This window comes from Oratosquilla oratoria, chromosome 43 (genome assembly GCF_046742065.1).
Source record: "Oratosquilla oratoria isolate Oo_2021 chromosome 43, ASM4674206v1, whole genome shotgun sequence".
NCBI lineage: Eukaryota > Metazoa > Arthropoda > Malacostraca > Stomatopoda > Squillidae > Oratosquilla > Oratosquilla oratoria.
The window spans coordinates 20,737,199-20,758,080 of NC_134819.1; the positions used below are offsets into that span (position 1 = coordinate 20,737,199).

Consider the following 20,882-nt stretch of genomic DNA (forward strand, 5'->3'; position numbering starts at 1 on the left):
AAAGCAGGTAAGGCACCTGGTCTGGATGGATGCCTTGCAGAATGTCTTAAAAAAGGAGGTATAGTGATGGTGGACTGGTTGGTGAGGTTATTTAATGTTTGCTGGAGAGAAGGTAGAGTGCCATAGGACTCGAGGAGTGCGTGTATAGTTCCACTTTACAAGGGAAAGGGGGACAAGTGTGAATGTAGTAGTTTCAGAGGGATTAGCTTGTTAAGTGTAGTTGGGAAGGCTTATGGGAGGATCTTGATTGAGAGGATTAGGAGAGGAACAGAGGGAGTAATTGGTGAGGAACAGTGTGGGTTTAGGACAGGTAGAGGTTGTGTAGATCAGATTTTTGTGGTAAGACAGATATGTGAGAAAGCTATAGGAAAGGGGAAGGATGTTTTCTGGGCCTTTATGGATCTAGAAAAGGCTTACGACAGGGTAGACAGAAAGGCACTGTGGGAGGTTATGCGGATATACGGGATAGGAGGAAAGCTTCTGGGAGCTGTCAAGAGTTTTTATGAGAGTAGTAGAGCTTGTGTCAGGATTAGAAATGGAGAGAGTGAGTGGTTTGAGGTAAAGGTGGGACTTCGTCAGGGATGCGTTATGTCACCCTGGCTGTTCAACTTATACATGGATGGGGTGGTGCGAGAGGTGAATGCAAGGGTAGTGGGTCAGGGATTGGAGATGGTTAAAGAAAATGGAGAAAAGTGGGAGGTGAGCCAGCTGTTGTTTGCGGACGACACTGCGCTTGTGGCAGGATGGGAGGAGGGATTGAGGAAGCTGATGACAGAGTTTGGGAGAGTGTGTGATAGAAGAAAGCTGAAGATAAATGTGGGTAAATGTAAGGTGATGAGATGTACAAGGGGTGAAAGTGGCAGTAATCTGGAAGTGAGCATTAAGGGAGAGCAACTGGAGGAAGTGGATAGTTTTAGATATTTGGGTGCAAATGTGGCAGGAAAGGGTGGAGTGAAGGTGGAGGTAGAATGTAGATTGAGAGAAGCGAGTAAATGCCTTGGTGGTTTAAAAAGTGTAATGAGGAATAGGAATCTGGGAATGGATGCTAAGAGGAGACTGTATGAAGGAGTGATTGTGCCAACAGCACTGTATGGAGCAGAAACATGGAACATGAGAGAGGAAGAGAGAAGGAACTTGAATGTGTTTGAGATGAGGCATCTGAGAAGTATGATGGGGGTTACTAGGCTAGATAGAGTGAGAAATGAGGAAGTGAGGAGGAGAACAGGGGTGGAAAGGGAGCTGGGAGATAGGGTGGATGAAAGAGTATTAGGATGGTTTGGACACATGGAAAGAATGAGTGAAGAAAGACTAGTAAAGGAGGTACGGAAGGCAGATGTGGAGGGAGTGAACATGAGGGGACGTCCTAGGATGAGATGGATGGATGGGGTGAAGGGGGCTTTGGGGAAGAGGGGAATGTCGGTTGAGGAAGGACGGGAGAGGACAGAAGACAGGGGTGAATGGAGAATGGTTGTATATGGAAAATGTTGTGATGCATGAGGTGGATTGGACGGGGGAATGGGGGTGAGGTAGTGTGTGTGAGCAAAAATTTTTGACGCAGCCCGAAGGGATTTCTCCCCGTCCTCTCTTTTATATGGGGGGACGGAGAGGGGGGGTCGCCGATTTAATGAAGCGGCCTTGCTGTAGATGTGCTGTGTCCTGCGACACTGCTTCTGACCCATGGCAGTGGACAGGGTGCATGGATGACCCGTCATCTAGGAGGTGCTAAGATGGGAGGGAGGGTGGAGGGGTGTGGAGTGTTTTCGGGGATGAAATGGGTGGGAATGTTTTTGTGCCTTGTCCTTTTTGGCTACCCCCCTGGAAAGGGGGAAAAAAGCCTTGGTATATGTATGTATATGATGTATTTTTATCTTTATTTTTTTTTTTTTTTTTTTTTTTTCCCTACAGATATTGGAGATAGTTTTATATTCATCATGTCCAGTGATGATGACCATCAAATTCCTCTTATAAATCATGAAGAGGTACTACAAGTGATAGAAGGTGACCAGATACAGATACAATGTGGAGGCATCAAATTTGACTATAAAAATGTTACATTATCAATTCCCATAGTCTCTGGTAAGTATGATGGAATATAATTGTACTAAGGTTACTTTTTGAAACAAAAAAGTATAGGCATATCAGTCCATCATTACCTCAAGTTTCACTAGGTGGAAAACCAGCAGCTCCACAGTGGCTGGTAAAGGTCTTAAGAACCTCCCACAGATCTCTCTGGGAAGAAACTTTGGACTGTTGTCAGTGTTGTATCAGTGTGAGAAATTTTTCTATGTCTCTGACTCAAACTGGTAGGGAGAGGAGAGCAGTTGGCAGCTCTCCATGTGTGAAAAAATATAAGGAATACAAATGAGGTTGATAAAAAGAGATCTTAGACTCAGTTTGGAGTGTCAGCCCCTCAGGACTACATCTGATGGAGGTGGGGGGGTTAATGGGTGTTGAAAATGGGCAGCTTTGCTGTTCATCTCCTATGACCACCACATGCAGGTACTTGTCATTGGTTCCTGTATAGACATATCAACTTACACAAAGAAGAACATAAGAAAATTAGAAAGAATCCAAAGAGCAGTGACAAAAATGGCACCTACACTGTCAAATCAGACATATGAACAAAAATTGGAGAAATTACATCTGTCAACACTAGAACAGAGAAGAGAAAGAGGTGATTTATTGACCATATACAGAATTATGAAAGGGATGAAAATTCTCGATAGAGACAACTTATTAAAGTGGGACAGAAGAGAAACAAGGGGACATGAAAAGAAACTAAAGAAGGACAGTTATAGAAAAAACCTGAAAAAGAATAGCTTCCCACATAGAGCAATTGATGTCTGGAACAAGCTAAATGGAGAAACAGTGAGTGCCAAAACTATACACGATTTTAGGAATAAACTGGATGCGGAGAGATACAAGAACAAGTCACTATGAGCATAGCTCAACATTAACCCCTTCCATACGGTGCCACATACGTAGGCGGCATGAGGAGCAAGTGGATACGCGAGGCTGCCATATCGGAGTCTTGATTATATTTATTGTAGTTGCCCCTGCATAATGACATTCTCTCTAAACCAGTGGTTCCCAAACTTTTTTCTGTCATTTCCCCCTGCACCCAGGTCAACTATCCAGATTTCCCCATTCATGTGTAACAGGGAAAGAGTAGTTGAAATACACTGTGACTATTTACTAATTTATTTTTCAAATGTACAAATATACTGATAAACAGGCATTCTCTCTCTCTCTCTCTCTCTCTCTCTCTCTCTCTCTCTCTCTCTCTCTCTCTCTCTCTCTCTCTCTCTCTCTCTCTCTCTCTCTCTCTCAGACATGAGAAAATCCATCAGAGATTTTTTTTAGTTAGTAGGTAGTGTAATTATTTCCCCCTGGTAGCTTCAATTTTCCCCAGTTTGGGAACCACTGCTCTAAACTGTCTTCATCACATTTTCTATGGTTATCAATATTCAGGGGTGAAAGAGAGAACGATCGATATAATCGGGGACTATACTTTATGATGCTAGTATTATTACGACACTCTCTCCCTCTGGAGTAAGTTTGGGCCAAATCGGAGACATGACGGTTTTTGTCCAAATCCGTGGTAATTTTGAGGGTCATTTTGGCCACTTGTCCCGATTGGGTCACCACCTCAGCTACAGGTCGAGGGCCACCAGGGCTCTTGCGGATCGCACTTAGATACTGCTCAGGCTAAAAGTACGGGGGCCAACAGGCGGAAATGAGAGGGGAAAATTACACACAAATTTGGCTGGTCGCCACAACCTCGCCCTTGGGTCCAGGTTCCCCACGTCTACCTTGCTGTGCCCTGTGGACGACTCTCTCCCTCTGGAGTAAGTTTGGACCAAATCAGAGACATGACGGTTTTTGTCCAAATCCTTTGGTAATTTTGAGGGTCATTTTGGCCACTTGTCCCGATTGGGTCACCACCTCAGCTACAGGTCGAGGGCCACCAGGGCTCTTGTTGATCGTACTTACATACTGCTCAGGCTAAAAGTACGGGCGCCAACAGGCGGAAATGAGAGGGGAAAATTACACACAATTTTGGCTGGTCGCCACAACCTCGCCCTTGGGTCCAGGTTCACCACGTCTACCTCGCTGTACCCTGTGAACGACTCTCTCCCTCTGGAGTAAGTTTGGGCCAAATCGGAGAAATGACGGTTTTTGTCCAAATCCATGTAATTTTGAGGGTCATTTTGGCCACTTGTCCCGATTGGGTCACCACCTCAGCTACAGGTCGAGGGCCACCAGGGCTCTTACGGATCGCACTTAGATACTGCTCAGGCTAAAAGTACGGGCGCCAACAGGCGGAAATGAGAGGGGTAAATTACACAAACACAAACCAATTTGGCTGGTCGCCACAACCTCGCCCTTGGGTCCAGGTTCACCACGTCTACCTCGCTGTACCCTGTGGACGACTCTCTCCCTCTGGAGTAAGTTTGGGCCAAATCGGAGACATGACGGTTTTTGTCCAAATCCTCTGGTAATTTTGAGGGTCATTTTGGCCACTTGTCCCGATTGGGTCACCACCTCAGCTACAGGTCGAAGGCCACCAGGGCTCTTGCGGATCGCACTTAGATACTGCTCAGGCTAAAAGTACGGGCGCCAACAGGCGGAAATGAGAGGGGAAAATTACACACAAATTTGACTGGTCGCCACAACCTCGCCCTTGGGTCCAGGTTCCCCACGTCTACCTCGATGTGTCCTGTGGATGACTCTCTCCCTCTGGAGTAAGTTTGGGCCAAATCAGAGACATGACGGTTTTTTGTCCAAATCCGTGGGTACCCCTTTGGTAATTTTGAGGGCCATTTTGGCCACTTGTCCCGATTGGGTCACCACCTCAGCTACAGGTCGAGGGCCACCAGGGCTCTTACGGATCGCACTTAGATACTGCTCAGGCTAAAAGTACGGGCTGGGTCCAGGTTCCCCACGTCTACCTCGCTGTGCCCTGTGGACGACTCTCTCCCTCTGGAGTAAGTTTGGGCCAAATCGGAGACATGACGGTTTTTGTCCAAATCCGTGGGTAATTTTGAGGGTCATTTTGGCCACTTGTCCCGATTGGGTCACCACCTCAGCTACAGGTCGAGGTCCACCAGGGCTCTTACGGATCGCACTTAGATACTGCTCAGGCTAAAAGTACGGGCGCCAACAGGCGGAAATGAGAGGGGTAAATTACACAAACACAAACCAATTTGGCTGGTCGCCACAACCTCGCCCTTGGGTCCAGGTTTCCCACGTCTACCTCGCTGTACCCTGTGGACGACTCTCTCCCTCAGGAGTAAGTTTGGGCCAAATCGGAGACATGACGGTTTTTGTCCAAATCCGTGGGTTAACCCCTTTGGTAATTTTGAGGGTCATTTTGGCCACTTGTCCCGATTGGGTCACCACCTCAGCTACAGGTCGAGGGCCACCAGGGCTCTTACGGATCGCACTTAGATACAGCTCAGGCTAAAAGTACGGGCGCCAACAGGCGGAAATGAGGGGAAAATTACACACAAATTTGGCTGGTCGCCACAACCTCGCCCTTGGGTCCAGGTTCCCCACGTCTACCTCGCTGTGCCCTGTGGATGACTCTCTCCCTCTGGAGTAAGTTTGGACCAATTCGTAGACATGACGATTTTTGTCCAAATCCGTGGGTAATTTTGAGGGTCATTTTGGCCACTTGTCCCGATTAGGTCACCACCTCAGCTACAGGTCGAGGGCCACCAGGGCTCTTGTTGATCGTACTTAGATACTGCTCAGGCTAAAAGTACGGGCGCCAACAGGCGGAAATGAGAGGGGAAAATTACACAAACATAAACAAATTTGGCTGGTCGCCACACCCTCGCCCTTAGGTCCAGGTTCCCCACGTCTACCTCGCTGTACCCTGTGGACGACTCTCTTCCTCTGGAGTAAGTTTGGGCCAAATCGGAGACATGACGGTTTTTGTCCAAATCCTTTGGTAATTTTGAGGGTCATTTTGGCCACTTGTCCCGATTGGGTCACCACCTCAGCTACAGGTCGAGGGCCACCAGGGCTCTTACGGATCGCACTTAGATACTGCTCAGGCTAAAAGTATGGGCGCCAACAGTCGGAAATGAGAGGGGTAAATTACACAAACACAAACCAATTTGGCTGGTCAAAACAACCTCGCCCTTGGGTCCAGGTACCCGACGTCTACCTCGCTGTACCCTGTGGACGACTCTCTCCCTCAGGAGTAAGTTTGGACCAAATCGGAGACATGACGGTTTTTGTCCAAATCCCTGGGTCCCTTTGGTAATTTTGAGGGTCATTTTGGCCACTTGTCCCGATTGGGTCACCACCTCAGCTACAGGTCGAGGGCCACCAGGGCTCTTACGGATCGCACTTAGATACTGCTCAGGCTAAAAGTACGGGCGCCAACAGGCGGAAATGAGAGGGGAAAATTACACAAACACAAAACAATTTGGCTGGTCGCCACAACCTCGCCCTTGGGTCCAGGTTCCCCACGTCTACCTCGCTGTGCCCTGTGGATGACTCTCTCCCTCTGGAGTAAGTTTGGACCAATTCGGAGACATGACGATTTTTGTCCAAATCCGTGGTAATTTTGAGGGTCATTTTGGCCACTTGTCCCGATTAGGTCACCACCTCAGCTACAGGTCGAGGGCCACCAGGGATCTTGTTGATCGTACTTAGATACTGCTCAGGCTAAAAGTACGGGCGCCAACAGGCGGAAATGAGAGGGGAAAATTACACAAACACAAACAAATTTGGCTGGTCGCCACAACCTCGCCCTTGGGTCCAGGTTCCCCACGTCTACCTCGATGTGCCCTGTGGACGACTCTCTCCCTCTGGAGTAAGTTTGGGCCAAATCGGAGACATGACGGTTTTTGTCCAAATCCCTTTGGTAATTTTGAGGGTCATTTTGGCCACTTGTCCCGATTAGGTCACCACCTCAGCTACAGGTCGAGTGCCACCAGGGCTCTTGCGGATCGCACTTAGATACAGCTCAGGCTAAAAGTACGGGCGCCAACAGGCGGAAATGAGGGGAAAATTACACACAAATTTGGCTGGTCGCCACAACCTAGCCCTTGGGTCCAGGTTCACCACGTCTACCTCGCTGTGCCCTGTGGACGACTCTCTCCCTCTGGAGTAAGTTTGGACCAAATCGGAGACATGACGGTTTGGTAATTTTGAGGGTCATTTTGGCCACTTGTCCCGATTGGGTCACCACCTCAGCTACAGGTTGAGGGCCACCAGGGCTCTTACGGATCGCACTTAGATACTGCTCAGGCTAAAAGTACGGGCGCAAACAGGCGGAAATGAGAGGGGTAAATTACACAAACACAAAACAATTTGGCTGGTCGCCACAACCTCGTCCTTGGGTCCAGGTTCCCCACGTCTACCTCGCTGTGCCCTGTGGACGACTCTCTCCCTCCCTCAGGAGTAAGTTTGGGCCAAATCGGAGACATGACGGTTTTTGTCCAAATCCGTGGGTTAACCCCTTTGGTAATTTTGAGGGTCATTTTGGACACTTGTCCCGATTGGGTCACCACCTCAGCTACAGGTCGAGGGCCACCAGGGCTCTTACGGATCGCACTTAGATACAGCTCAGGCTAAAAGTACGGGCGCCAACAGGCGGAAATGAGGGGAAAATTACACACAAATTTGGCTGGTCGCCACAACCTCGCCCTTGGGTCCAGGTTCCCCACGTGTATCTCGCTGTGCCCTGTGGACAACTCTCTCCCTCTGGAGTAAGTTTGGACCAAATCGGAGACATGACGGTTTTTGTCCAAATCCGTGGTAATTTTCCCCCTTTGGTAGTTTTGAGGGTCATTTTGGCCACTTGTCCCGATTAGGTCACCACCTCAGCTACAGGTCGAGGGCCACCAGGGCTCTTGTTGATCGTACTTAGATACTGCTCAGGCTAAAAGTACGGGCGCCAACAGGCGGAAATGAGAGGGGAAAATTACACAAACACAAACAAATTTGGCTGGTCTCCACAACCTCGCCCTTGGGTCCAGGTTCCCCACGTCTACCTCGCTGTACGCTGTGGACGACTCTCTCCCTCTGGAGTAAGTTTGGGCCAAATCGGACATGACGGTTTTTGTCCAAATCCGTGGGTTAACCCCTTTGGTAATTTTGAGGGTCATTTTGGCCACTTGTCCCGATTGGGTCACCACCTCAGCTACAGGTCGAGGGCCACCAGGGCTCTTGTTGATCGTACTTAGATACTGCTCAGGCTAAAAGTACGGGCGCCAACAGGCGGAAATGAGAGGGGAAAATTACACACAAATCTGGCTGGTCGCCACAACCTCGCCCTTGGGTCCAGGTTCCCCACGTCTACCTCGCTGTGCCCTGTGGATGACTCTCTACCTCTGGAGTAAGTTTGGACCAAATCGGAGACATGACGGTTTTTGTCCAAATCCCCTTTTATAATTTTGAGGGTCATTTTGGCCACTTGTCCCGATTAGGTCACCACCTCAGCTACAGGTCGAGGGCCACCAGGGCTCTTGCGGATCGCACTTAGATACTGCTCAGGCTAAAAGTACGGGCGCCAACAGGCGGAAATGTGAGGGGTTACACAAACACAAACCAATTTGGCTGGTCGCCACAACCTCGCCATTGGATCCAGGTTCCCCACGTCTACCTCGCTGTGCCCTGTGGATGACTCTCTCCCTCTGGAGTAAGTTTGGGCCAAATCGGAGACATGACGGTTTTTTTCCAAATCCTTTGGTAATTTTGAGGGTCATTTTGGCCACTTGTCCCGATTGGGTCACCACCTCAGCTACAGGTCGAGGGCCACCAGGGCTCTCTCGGATCACACTTACATACTGCTTAGGCTAAAAGTACGGGCGCCAACAGGCGGAAATGAGAGGGAAAAATTACACAAACACAAACCAATTTGGCTGGTCGCCACAACCTCGCCCTTGGGTCCAGGTTCCCCACGCCTACCTCGCTGTGCCCTGTGGACGACTCTCTCCCTCTGGAGTAAGTTTGGGCCAAATCGGAGACATGACGGTGTCTGTCCAAATTGGTAATTTTGAGGGTCATTTTGGCCACTTGTCCCGATTGGGTCACCACCTCAGCTACAGGCTGAGGGCCACCAGGGCTCTTGCGGATCGCACTTAGATACTGCTCAGATTAAAAATACGGGCGCACACAGGCGGAAATGAGAGGGGGAAAATACACAAACACAAACAAATTTGGCTGGTCGCCACAACCTCGCCCTTGGATCCAGGTTCCCCACGTCTACCTCGCTGTGCCCTGTGGACGACTCTCTCCCTTTGGAGTAAGTTTGGGCCAAATCAGTGACATGACGGTAATTTTGAGGGTCATTTTGGCCACTTGCCCCGATTGGGTCACCACCTCAGCTACAGGTCGAGGGCCACCAGGGCTCTTGCGGATCGCACTTAGATACTGCTCAGATTAAAAGTACGGGCGCCAACAGGCGGAAATGAGAAGGGGAAATTACACACAAATATGGCTGGTCGCCACAACCTCGCCCTTGGGTCCAGGTTCACCACGTCTACCTCGCTGTGCCCTGTGAACGACTCTCTCCCTCTGGAGTAAGTTTAGGCCAAATCGGAGACATGACGGTTTTTGTCCAAATCCGTGGGTTAACCCCCTTTGGTAATTTTGAGGGTCATTTTGGCCACTTGCCCCGATTGGGTCACCACCTAAGCTACAGGTCGAGGGCCACCAGGGCTCTTGCGGATCGCACTTAGATACTGCTCAGATTAAAAGTACGGGCGCCAACAGGCGGAAATGAGAGGGGAAAATTACACACAAATATGGCTGGTCGCCACAACCTCGCCCTTGGGTCCAGGTTCACCACGTCTACCTCGCTGTGCCCTGTGGACGACTCTCTCCCTCTGGAGTAAGTTTAGGCCAAATCGGAGACATGACGGTTTTTGTCCAAATCCGTGGGTCATTTTGGCCACTTGTCCCGATTGGGTCACCACCTCAGCTACAGGTCGAGGGCCACCAGGGCTCTTGCGGATCGCACTTAGATACTGCTCAGATTAAAAGTACGGGCACACACAGGCGGAAATGAGAGGGGGAAAATACACAAACACAAACAAATTTGGCTGGTCGCCACAACTTCGCTCTTGGATCCAGGTTCCCCACGTCTACCTCGCTGTGCCTTGTGGACGACTCTCCATTTGGATTAAGTTTGGGCCAAATCGGAGACATGACGGTTTTTGTCCAAATCCGTGGGTTCCCTTTTGTAATTTTGAGGGTCATTTTGGCCACTTGTCCCGATTGGGTCACCACCTCAGCTACAGGTCGAGGGCCACCAGGGCTCTTACGGATCGCACTTAGATACTGCCCAGGCTAAAAGTACGGGTGCACACAGGCGGAAATGAGAGGGGAATTTTTTTTTTACATTTATTGATCACAAGAAGTACATCTAGTTTGGGTCTCTACCCATTACTCCTAGAAGGCATACGAATATGCCTTTTACAATAAAAGTTACATGTACATGTGTTTAATTGGTTTGAATTATGTCAATATTTGTAGCGCTTCACGGTCCTGGTCGGTCTCCACGGTCTAGCCGACGTGGTTAGTGTCCTATGTGTCCGTCGCGTCCCATCCGGTCCAGCCGACGTGGTTTAGTTCCTGCACCCGTCGCGTCCCATCCGGTCCAGTCCAAGGCATCATGTGCAGTTACCTAAGTGAGAAAGGAGAAGGTATTAGTCCTTTGGCTTGAATTGTTGTGGTGAGCTATAAGTCAATATTTCAAGTGAGTACAATTAAGAACCCATCCGGATCCTCTGGGGCTGGCACTTGAAGGAGACTTCCCAGCCGACGTGGTTGGTATCCTTTGCACTCGTCGCGTCTCATCCGGTCGGTTCAGGGCATCCTGCGCAGTTACCTAGGTGAAAAAAAAACATTAGTCCTTGGCTGAAGTTGTAATGTGTCATAAGTCAAAAATCAGCAAGAGAGTACAGTCAAACAGAACCCATCCGTATCATCTGGGGAGCGGCACTTGAAGGAGGCGTCCCAGCTGATACGAGTTAAGTGACATTGTCAGTCGACGGATGAGTCCCCCGGCCGAGATCCTGGGGCCCGCACGCAGAAATCTGGTCGCTGGCCTCTCCACAGTGGATGCAGGCTTCCGACTGTCCCGTCACCTCCGAGAAACATCGATACCAGAGACGGAGTCGATGAAGGGTGACTTCCTCTATCCTGGAGAGACGGGCTCCAGGGGTCAGTCGCTCATACGCTGTGGCAACTTGATACCAGTGTGCTGACGGCCTCTGGGCTGTCAGGTTCCTATGGTTTTGCAGCTCCCTCTTGGCCATCGTTCTCGTTGCAATGGCCAAGATCTCAGTTCGGCTCGGGAGGACACCGATTCCGCCTTCCATGTCCCCTGTGGCCGCTCTTCTGGCCACCCTGTCTGCCGCTTCATTTCCCTGGATGCCGATGTGTCCCGGCACCCAGTTGAGGACGACTGATCTCCCCTGCTGACGGAGGGCCTTGAGCTGAAACAACAGCGAGGTCATTAGTTTTTTATGGTCATTATGATAAATTCTAGATATTAATTGCAACAGAGCTAAAATATCTGTGTGCTCAACTACATTACGTTGGTGGGTGTTGAGAGCATGGGTCAATGCCAGACAAATTTGTTTGTGTTTGTGTAATTTTCCCCTCTCATTTCCGCCTGTGTGCGCCCGTACTTTTAGCCTGAGCAGTATCTAAGTGCGATCCGCAAGAGCCCTGGTGGCCCTCGACCTGTAACTGAGGTGGTGACCCAATCGGGACAAGTGGCCAAAATGACCCTCAAAATTACCCACGGATTTGGACAAAAACGGTCATGTCTCCGATTTGGCCCAAACTTACTCCAGAGGGAGAGAGTCGTCCACAGGGCACAGCGAGGTAGACGTGGGGAACCTGGACCCAAGGGCGAGGTTGTGGCGACCAGCCAGATTTGTGTGTAATTTTCCCCTCTCATTTCCGCCTGTTGGCGCCCGTACTTTTAGCCTGAGCAGTATCTAAGTGCGATCCGCAAGAGCCCTGGTGGCCCTCGACCTGTAGTTGAGGTGGTGACCAAATCGGGACAAGTGGCCAAAATGACCCTCAAAATTACCAAAAGAACCCACGGATTTGGCCAAAAACCGTCATGTCTCCGATTTGGCCCAAACTTACTCCAGAGGGAGAGAGTGTCGTAATAATACTCGCATCATAAAGTATAGTCACCACTTATATCAATCGTTCTCTTTTTCACCCATGAATATTGATAACCATAGAAAATGTGATGAAGACAGTTTAGAGCAGTGGTTCCCAAACTGGGGGAAATTTCCCCCTGGAGGGAAATTTGAAGCTACCAGGGGGAAATAATTAAACTACCTACTAACTAGAAAAAATCTCTGATGGATTTTCTCATGTCTGAGAGAGAGAGAGAGAGAGAGAGAATGCCTGTTTATCAGTATATTTGTACATTTGAAAAATAAATTAGTAAATAGTCACAGTGTATTTCAACTACTCTTTCCCTGCTACACATGAAGGGGGAAATCTGGATAGTTGACCTGGGTGCAGGGGGAAATGACAGAAAAAAGTTTGGGAACCACTGGTTTAGAGAGTAAGTCATTACGCAGGGGCAACTACAATAAATATAATCAAGACGCCGATATGGCAGCCTCGCGTATCCACTTGCTCCTCATGCCACCTACGTATGCGGCACCGTATGGAAGGGGTTACGAAATGTAGTATAATGGAATTTGGAAAAAGTAAAAACAGGATATCAGGACAATATAAAATCAATTAAAAGGATGTAAAGAAAGTGGAATTTGAGAAAGACCTGGGAGTAATCATCACAAAGGACATGTCCCCTGATAAACAGATAAATAAAATTGTCAGAGAAACCTACAACTTGCTGAGATCAATAAAAATGGTATTTATGTACTTCTATGAAGAAATGATAAAGAAAATACTAGTCACACTGATAAGACCAAGACTGGAGTACACAGTGACACTATGGTCACCAAGTACCAAAAAGAATATAAGGAAAATTGAAAGAATCCAAAGACCAACTACAAAGATAGCCCCCACACTTTCAGAACTGTTATACAAAGAGAGACTGTCAAAACTAGAGTTACTAACCCTGGAACAAAGAAGAGAAAGAGAAGACTTGTTGACCATCAATAGAATCATGAGAGGTATGGAAGTCCTTGATAGAGAAGACCTACTAAATTAGGATATGAGAAATACAAGAGGACATGGAAAGAAACTCAAAAAGGACAATTATAGAAGAGACCTGAAAAAGAACAGCTTTCCCCACAGAGTGGTGGATATATGGAACAAACTGGATAAAATTTAAGAACAATTTAGATACACTGAGATACAGAGATGGGACACCATGAGCATAGCTCCCCTTCCAAGATTGGAGTATGCTGTGACACTTTGGACACCCAGGACAAAAAAGAATATAAAGAAATTAGAAAGAATCCAAAGAGCAATGACAAAAATGGCACCAACACTTTCAAAATTGACATACGAACAGAGATTGTCCAAACTGGAACTACCAACCCTGGAACAAAGAAGAGAAAGAGATCTACTCGCCATTTACAGAATTATAAAAGGTATGGAAGCCCTTGACAGAGAAGATTTATTAAAGTGGGGGGGAAAATAAGAGGACATGAAAAGAAACTCAAAAAGGATAGTTATAGAAGAAATCTGAAAAAGAATAGTTTCCCACACATCGGTGGATATCTGGAACAAATTAGATGAGGTAACAGTGTGTGCAAATACTATGCAAGAATTAAAGAACAAATTAGATGCTGAAAGATACAAAGACGGGTCATTATGAGCACATCTCCCGTCCCGTATAATACAACTAGGTAAATACAAACATGCACACACACACAGTGAAACAGTTAATGCCAGAACTATACATGAATTCAAAAGCAAACTGGATGTGGAGAGATACAAAAACAGGTCAAAGCGAGCATAGCTCTGGTCCCGTAAAATGCAACCAGGTAAATACAACTAGGTAAATATATATATATATATATATATATATATATATATATATATATAATATATATATATATATATATATATACATATATAATATGTATATATATATAGTATATTATATATGTATATATATATAGTATATTATATATGTATATATACAATATATATATATATATATATTATATATATATATAATATACTGTATATATATATATATATATATATATATACTATATATATATATATATATATATATTATATATATATATGTATGTATATGTTTATTTATATATATTTATTTACATATGTATGTTGTTTGTATATTCATATATGTACATGTATGCATATATGTGTATGTATATGATATGTTATACTAGTATATTCTGATTTTTATAATTTTTTCTGCAGATTTTAAGATATACAACAATATAACTTCCATTTCATGGAAGTACACCACAGCTCGCCAAAGTGTGAGAATAGAAGATGCAGGGAAGTACATTTGTGAAGGAGAAAGGCACATGAAAAATGGTGTACTGGGCAACCTGACATCCAGAGAACTCACTCTACAAGTCAGAGGTTTGTACATACATACATACATATACCAAGGCTTTTTCCCCCTTACAAGGGGGGTAGCCAAAAAGGAAAAGGCATAAAATTACTCCCACCCATTGCATCCCTGCATACACTCCACACCTCTCCACCCTCCCTCTCATCTTAGCACCTCCCAGATGACGGGTCATCCCTGCACCTTGTCCACTGCCCTGGGTCAGAAGCAGTGTCGCAAGACACAGCACATCCACAACAAGGCCGCTTCATTAAATCGGTGACCCCCCCTCTCCGTCCCCCCATGCATAAAAGGAGAAGACGGGGCGAAATCCCTTCGGGCTGCGTCAAAAATTTGCTCACACATACTACCTCACCCCCCATCCCCCCACCCCTTCCACCTCATGCATCACAACATCATCCATATACAACCATTTTCCATTCACCCCTGTCTTCTGTCCTCTCCCGTCCTTCCTCAACAGACATTCCCCTCTTCCCTAAAGCCCCCTTCACCCCATCCATCCACCTCATCCTAGGACGTCCCTTCATGTTCACTTCCTCCACATCTGCCTTCCATACCTCTTTTACTAGTCTTTCTTCACTCATTCTTTCCATGTGTCCAAACCATCCTAATACTCTTTCATCAACCCTATCTCCCAACCCTCTTTCCACCCTTATTCTCCTCCTCACCTCCTCATTTCTCACTCTATCCAGCCGAGTAACCCCCATCATACTTCTTAGACACCTCATCTCAAACACATTCAAACTCCTTCTCTCTTCCTCTCTTATGTTCCATGTTTCTGCCCCATACAGTGTTGTTGGCACAGTCACTCCTTCATATAGTCGCCTCTTAGCATCCATTCCCAAATGTCTATTCCTCATTACACTTTTTAATCTACCAAGGCATTTACTCGCTTCTCTCAATCTACATTCTACCTCCACCTTCACTCCACCTTTTCCTGCCACATTTGCACCCAAGTATCTAAAACTATCCACTTACTCCAGTCGCTCTCCCTTAATGCTCACTTCCAGACTACTGCCACTTTCACCCTTTGTACATCTCATCACCTTACTTTTACCCACATTTATCTTCAGCTTTCTTCTATCACACACTCTCTCAAACTCTGTCACCAGCTTCCTCAATCCCTCCTCCGATCCTGCCACAAGCACAGTGTTGTCCGCAAACAACAGCTGGCTCACCTCCCACTTTTCTCCATTTTCTTTAACCATCTCCAATCCCTGACCCACTACCCTTGCATTTACCTCTCGCACTACCCCATCCATGTATAAGTTGAACAGCCAGGGCGACATAACGCATCCTTGACAAAGTCCCACCTTTACCTCGAACCACTCAATCTCTCCATTTCTAATCCTGACACAACTTCTACTACTCTCATAAAAACTCTTGACAGCTCATAGAAGCTTTCCTTCTATCCCATACATCTGCAAAACCTCCCACAGTGCCTTTCTGTCTACCCTGTCGTAAGCCTTTTCCAGGTTCATAAAAGCCCAAAAAACATCCTTCCCCATTCCTATAGCTTTCTCACATATCTGTCTTACCACAAAAATCTGATCTACACAACCTCTACCTGTCCTAAATCCACACTGTTCCTCACCAATTACTCATGTTCCTCTCCTAATCCTCTCAGTCAAGATCCTCCTATAAGCCTTCCCAACTACGTTTAACAAGCTAATCCCTCTGAAACTACTACATTCACACTTGTCCCCCTTTCCCTTGTAAAGTGGAACTATACAGGCACTCCTCCAGTCCTCCGGCACTCTACCCTCTCTCCAGCAAACATTAAATAACCTCACCAACCAGTCATCATCTTAACAACTGCCTTCACTTCATCCTTCCTTATTTCTCCTCCATTTTCCTCACTCCTCACGGTCATTTTCTTAGCATTTCCCACTGCAACTATCTTTCTCTCCCCTTCCTCCTTCACATTTAGCAACTCCCTAAAATATTCTGCCCATTTTCCCCTTACTGCCTTCTCTTCCATTATCATCTCTCCATCTGCAACCTTTACCTTTTCTTCTCTACTTGATTTGCCTCCTCTTCCTCTCTTAATTTCTTTCCAAAACATCTTTTTATTATTTTCAAAATTTTCTGTCATACCCTTACCCCATTTCACATCTGCTCTCCTCTTTGCCTCCTTTACCTTTTGCTTTACTTCTCTTTTCTTTATACCTCTCATATGACTCCCTCATCCTATTTTGTAACCAATCTGTGAAAGCTCGCTTCTTCTCTTCTACAACCTTCTTTGTTTCCTCATCCCACCATTCTCTACCCTTCTTTCCATTTCCTCCTGTCCTTCTTGTTCCACACACCATCCTTGCACACTTTGTGACTCCCTCCTTGAACCATCCCCATTCCTCCTCCACACCTAGCTCTACTCTATCCTTCACTCCCTCCCACTCCTTCAGCTTCTTCTTGTACTCCTTCTCCTTTTCCTTTTCATTTAAAGAGTTCACTCTAAGCACCTCCCTACCTTTTGTCCCTTTCCTCTTTCTCCATCTATCCTCCACTCTCAACTTACCCCCACCCTCTCCCCTTAGCACATGTACATCCTTAACTCTTCCTATCATAATCCTATTTACCACTACATAATCCATTAACGCTCTATCTACCACCCTTCCCTCCACCACCCTCTCCCATGTGTACTTATGCTTGACTTTCTTCCGAAACACTGTATTTGCTATCATCAACTCTCTAGACACATTTCCACCATTGACTCTCCACTACGATTCTTTCCTGGAACTCCACATTTCCCAACCACTCCATCAATTCGTTTGTACTGATGTAAAATAAATATTTAACCACTATGATATAGACAGTAAATTTATTTCAGTATTTATGTGGCTCACTTTGCTGATAGGTTTTGAATACCCATTATTGTTATTATTATTATCATTATTATTATTATCATTACTATTATTATTATTGTTGTTATTATTATTATTATTATTATTATTATTACTATGACTATTATTATTATTAATTTATTTATTTATTTTATTTATTTATCTATTTATTTATTTTATTTTTTTATTATTTTTTATTTTTCAGAACAAGCTCCTCCTATGTTTCTACCAGATGCAAATGTTATGCCTCATGGTATATCAGAGTCAGTTGAAGAAAAAACAAAAGATTTCCAGCTCAATTGTACTGTTACAGGAGTACCAACACCCACTGTATCATGGTTTAAGGTCTGTTTTATAATATACCTGAGAAATATGCAGATTTTTTTATCTACTGTATATATTGGCATATAAGTCCACATTTGAAGCTTAAAAACATCTCTCTGAAAACAGGTCGACTTGTACACTGAATATAAAATATGAACTTTTACCACTGAGGGCTAAACAAATGAAGCTGCTAGCCTAACATTTGTTTCACACTGACAATCAACAAACATAGGCATGGGCAATGCTTCTAGATTAGCATTTTACAAGCAAAGCCAAATGGAAATATTTGCCAATTGAGTGGTCATGGGGGAAGCAACACTAGGTTCACAGTAGAGGCAATAACAATATTGGTTCCAACTTTGGAAGAGAGTCAGTAAGGGAAAACAGTGATTTTTCATTTCCAAACTCACTCTTGATAGAAAAAAAAATCAAAAGTAATTCTAGTTTGTTGACATTACAAAGTGTTGGTTTTTTTTTTGTTCTTTTTTGTTGTATTTGCACCAATAAGGGCAGCCCTACTTTGGATGAAGGTGAAACTGGGAAAGGAGATGTGGGTCTTTGTAAGTGCATATGGGCCTGGCAGTGAGAAGATTGTAGAAGAAAGGGAGGCCTTTTGGATAGATTTAAATGAGTGCATAGAGGATTTAGGGAGAAATGTCAATGTAATAGTACTGGGAGACCTTAATGCTAGGGTAGGAAATGGTCCAATTGATGGAGTGGTTGGGAAATGTGGAGTTCCAGGAAAGAATCGTAGTGGAAAATGGAGGAGAAATAAAGAAGGATGAAGTGAAGGCAGTTATTAAGATGATGAAACCAGGTAAGGCACCTGGTCTGGATGGATGCCATGCAGAATGTCTGAAAAAAGGAGGTACAGTGATGGTGGACTGTCTGGTGAGGTTATTTAATGTTTGCTGGAGAGAGGGTAGAGTGCCGGAGGACTGGAGGAGTGCCTGTATAGTTCCACTTTACAAGGGAAAAGGGAACAAGTGTGAATGTAGTAGTTTCAGAGGGATTAGCTTGTTAAGTGTAGTTGGGAAGGCTTATAGGAGGATCTTGATTGAGAGGATTAGGAGAGGAACAGAAGGAGTAATTGGTGAGGAACAGTGTGGATTTAGGACGGGTAGAGGTTGTGTAGATCAGATTTTTGTTGTAAGACAGATATGTGAGAAAGCTATAGGAAAGGGGAAGGATGTTTTTTTGGCTTTTATGGATCTGGAAAAGGCTTATGATAGGGTAGACAGAAAGGCACTGTGGGAGGTTATGCAGACATACGGGATAGGAGGAAAGCTTCTATGAGCTTGTTTCAGGATTAGAAATGGAGAGAGTGAGTGGTTCGAGGTAAAGGTGGGACTTCGTCAAGCATGCGTTATGTCACCCTGGCTGTTCAACTTACACATGGATGGGGTAGTACGAGAGGTAAATGCAAGGGTAGTGGGGAAGGAATGGAGATGGTTAAAGAAAATGGAGAAAAGTGGGAGGTGAGCCAGCTGTTGTTTGCAGAAGACACTGCGCTTGTGGCAGATCGGAGGAGGGATTGAGGAAGCTGGTGACAGAGTTTGGGAGAGTATGTGATAGAAGAAAGCTAAAGATGAATGTGGGTAAAAGTAAGGTGATGAGATGTACAAGGGGTGAAAGTGGCAGGAGACTGGAAGTGAGCATTAAGGGAGAGCGACTGGAGTAAGTGGATAGTTTTAGATACTTGGGTGCAAATGTGGCAGGGAAAGGTAGAGTGAAGGTGGAGGTAGAATGTAGATTGAGAGAAGCGAGTAAATGCCTTGGTGGATTAAAGAGTGTAATGAGGAATAGACATTTGGGAATGGATACTAAGAGGAGACTGTATGAAGGAGTGATTGTGCCAACAGCACTGTATGGGGCAGAAACATGGAACATAAGAGAAGAAGAGAGAAGGAGTTTGAATGTGTTTGAGATGAGGTGTCTGAGCAGTATGATGGGGGTTACTAGGCTGGATAGAGTGAGAAATGAGGAGGTGAGGAGGAGAACAGGGGTGGAAAGGGAGTTAGGAAATAGGGTTGATGAAAGAGTATTGGGATGGTTTGGACACATGGAAAGAATGAGTGAAGAAAGACTAGTAAAAGAGGTATGGAAGGCAGATGTGGAGGAAGTGAACATGAAGGGACGTCCTAGGATGAGGTGGATGGATGGGGTGAAGGGGGCTTTGGGGAAGAGGGGAATGTCTGTTGAGGAAGGACGGGAGAGGACAGAAGACAGGGGTGAATGGAGAATGGTTGTATATGGATGATGCTGTGATGCATGAGGTGGAATGGGTGGGGGATGGGGGGTGAGGTAGTATGTGTGAGCAAAATTTGACGCAGCCCGAAGGGATTTCTCCCCATCTTCTCCTTTTTCCATGGGGGGATGGAGAGGGGGGGGTCACCGATTTAATGAGGCGGCCTTGCTGTCTATGTGCTATGACTTGCGACACTGCTTCTGACCCAGGGCAGTAGACAAGGTGCAGGGATGACCCATCATCCAGGAGGTGCTAAGATGGAAGGGAGGGTGGAGGGGAGTGGAGTGTATTTAGGGATGGAATGGGTGGGAATGATTTTATGCCTTTTTCTTTTTGGCTACCTCCCTTTTAAGGGGGAAAAAGCCTTGGTATATGTATGTATGTATGTACTTTGAAATTGTCATACAGATTGTCTCTTTCATATGACATTATTGAAGATACAATAACTCCCATAACAATAATCGCCAGTATCCTTATAAACAAATCTGTAAATATGTGGTAAATATCTGTTTAGCTACTGTATATATATGAGATAAGGTAGTTTTTCTTTCCATACAGTAGGGCTGGGAAAATGGAGCTGCCTTATTTTAGGGGTCATCTCATCTGGCAAATATAGGTTTAAACTTGAATTACACCTTAGAATTTTAGGGGTCAATTTATGTGTCAGTACATGTATTTCAATTATTTGTCTTAATTTTTTTTTGTTATATACATTTGAATACCAATCAATCATTGCCCTAGTCCTCTTGTAGAAAACCTGCTGCTACAAAATTATATATATATATATATATATATATATATGTATATATATATATATATATATATTTATATATATATATATATATATATATATAATATATATATATATATATATATATACATACATACATATACCAAGGCTTTTTCCCCCTTCCAAGGGAGGTAGCCAAAAAGGGAAAGGCATAAA

General features: G+C 45.4%; 1 protein-coding gene across 1 annotated transcript in view; it reads left to right on the forward strand.

The window, feature by feature from the left end:
• LOC143022072 (vascular endothelial growth factor receptor 1-like) overlaps positions 1-20,882 on the forward strand; it is a gene marked incomplete in the record, with an annotated part of 236,263 nt that overhangs the window by 192,268 nt on the left and 23,113 nt on the right. Inside the window, 3 exon segments of the mRNA XM_076180019.1 lie at positions 1,906-2,076; positions 14,365-14,532; positions 17,570-17,709. Of these exon segments, the coding sequence (XP_076036134.1) occupies positions 1,906-2,076; positions 14,365-14,532; positions 17,570-17,709 (479 nt within the window).